At 49.4% G+C, this 1,994-nt stretch overlaps 1 protein-coding gene across 1 annotated transcript; it reads left to right on the plus strand.

The window, feature by feature from the left end:
* The first annotated feature begins 885 nt into the window (after window positions 1-885).
* On the plus strand, window positions 886-1,619 carry P3R3URF (PIK3R3 upstream open reading frame). The gene is made up of 2 exons (XM_058717565.1): window positions 886-1,189; window positions 1,473-1,619. Exons 1-2 carry the CDS (start codon window positions 943-945, stop codon window positions 1,514-1,516), a joined length of 291 nt encoding a protein of 96 aa, XP_058573548.1. The 5' UTR covers window positions 886-942; the 3' UTR covers window positions 1,517-1,619.
* Window positions 1,620-1,994: the final 375 nt, after the last annotated feature.

Raw genomic sequence — 1,994 nt, forward strand, 5'->3', positions numbered from 1 at the left:
AGACAGAATCCCAAGCAGGCTCTGAACCATCAGCACAGAGCCCAATGTGGGGGCTTGAACTCACAAACTGAGATCATGACCTGAGCGGAGCTCAAGGGTCAGGACACTTAACCGACTGTGCCACCCAGGCACCCCTGAATTAGGTGTCTTTAAACAGAAACACATAAAACAAGGTCATGTTCTGATTGATCAGTTGACGAAAAAATTGTGACCAGAGACTGGTAGGAATCTAACCCTGTAGATGCATTGGCTCAATTTACTAATGCACTATTTGTGGTGACGACTTTATTAACTACTATGAATAATGAGAATCGACTGTATATGAAATAGGAATAATGATAGAGTTTAAACTTTGTGGGATTAAAGAGATAGTGTTGGGGCGCCTGGGTGGCACAGTCGGTTAAGCGTCCGACTTCAGCCAGGTCACGATCTCGCGGTCCGTGAGTTCGAGCCCCGCGTCAGGCTCTGGGCTGATGGCTCGGAGCCTGGAGCCTGTTTCCGATTCTGTGTCTCCTTCTCTCTCTGCCCCTCCCCCGTTCATGCTCTGTCTCTCTCTGTCCCAAAAATAAATAAAAACGTTGAAAAAAAAATTAAAAAAAATAAATAAATAAAGAGATAGTGTTTGTAAAGTGCTCAGTACTGTTTGACACACAGTAAATGCTTAATAAATATTGTTAATATTGTTAATGCGGATAAATGAGAAAGTGAGGGAGTAATTTTCCCCTACTCAGAGTTCCTTTTCCCTAGGGGCCAAGCTGAGGTTTTCTGGCCCTTGGGCTGGACCTGTGGAGAGAATTGTGAGGAAGTCTGACCCATGGGGATGGGCTGGGGACCAGGACCTATAATAAAGAGCACCGCCCTTATGCAGACTCTATGTCATAGAGGCCCCAGCTGCCCTGGCCAGTAGTGCCCTCAGGCATACTACAGAAGCTCCCTGTGCCCATGGGCCCTTCTCAGCTTGCCCGTGCCCCTCGGCCCCGGGGCTTAAGATTCCGCTACCGCAGGCCAGGGATGGGCTGGCCTAGGCCTCGATTTCCCAGGATGTTCAAGTGTAGCCGTAGAAGGTATCGGCAGAAACCCCAAGGCAGAACTCCTACCACTGCAGCCACCAATTTTGCCACCCTGGCCACAGATATCAACAACACTCACACCGTCACCACCACCAGTGTGTGGATCCTTCCACCACCAGGTTAGCCAAGGGCCCTGAGGCAGGGTGGGGGGGTTGGCAAAACAGAGCCATTAGTTTTCCCCCACTTTAGCCCCGCATAGGCATTCTAGGAGGCACACTCTGTGAGAAATACCACCCCAAAAGTATGGTGGGGTCTTGATAGTAGACATCCTAAAGGCTCAGAGCCTTAATGGAGGGCATATTGACTAAAAGCAGAGGGCTTGGGAGACTGTGAATCTAAGAGCAGTAGAGCTTCCAGAACTGCTGTCTTCCTCACACTCTTCCCTTTCCTTCTTCTCCTTAGTTCTCAGACACCTCTGTCAACCTGGCAGCTTTCTGATCTTCTAGAAATGTCCAGAAACTAGTCTAGAAGCTTGGCTGTCTCCGGACCTGCATCTCCTAAGGGCCCTGGGTGGTTAACAGCAGACAAATACAATCAATTCTGCTCCAACTGCCTTACTCCATTCCAAGGTGTTTCCAGATAAATATGCAGCAGGGTATGAGGGCAGGGTTGGGGCTGAATGCTCCCAGGGGCGGGCTTTAGTGACAACAGCAGGGATCACAGTTAGGCAATGGAAGGACAGGACAAGGTCGGCAACACACACCATTTCTCCATCTTTGGCCTCAGCTTTTGATCTGCCCTGGGAGGTAGGGATCCTTCCTGCACTGCACAGGGAAAAGGGTCTCCATAGACATCTTGGAAGTTATAGGGAGCCAGATCCTTGAGGAGGGAGGTAGAGCCACAGATCAGAAAGAGATAGGATGAAAGAGATTTCACTACTTGAGTGTAACTCCACGAGTGCTTGAATGTGAGATGTTATGTGGC

Source organism: Neofelis nebulosa, chromosome 2 (assembly GCF_028018385.1).
Source record: "Neofelis nebulosa isolate mNeoNeb1 chromosome 2, mNeoNeb1.pri, whole genome shotgun sequence".
NCBI lineage: Eukaryota > Metazoa > Chordata > Mammalia > Carnivora > Felidae > Neofelis > Neofelis nebulosa.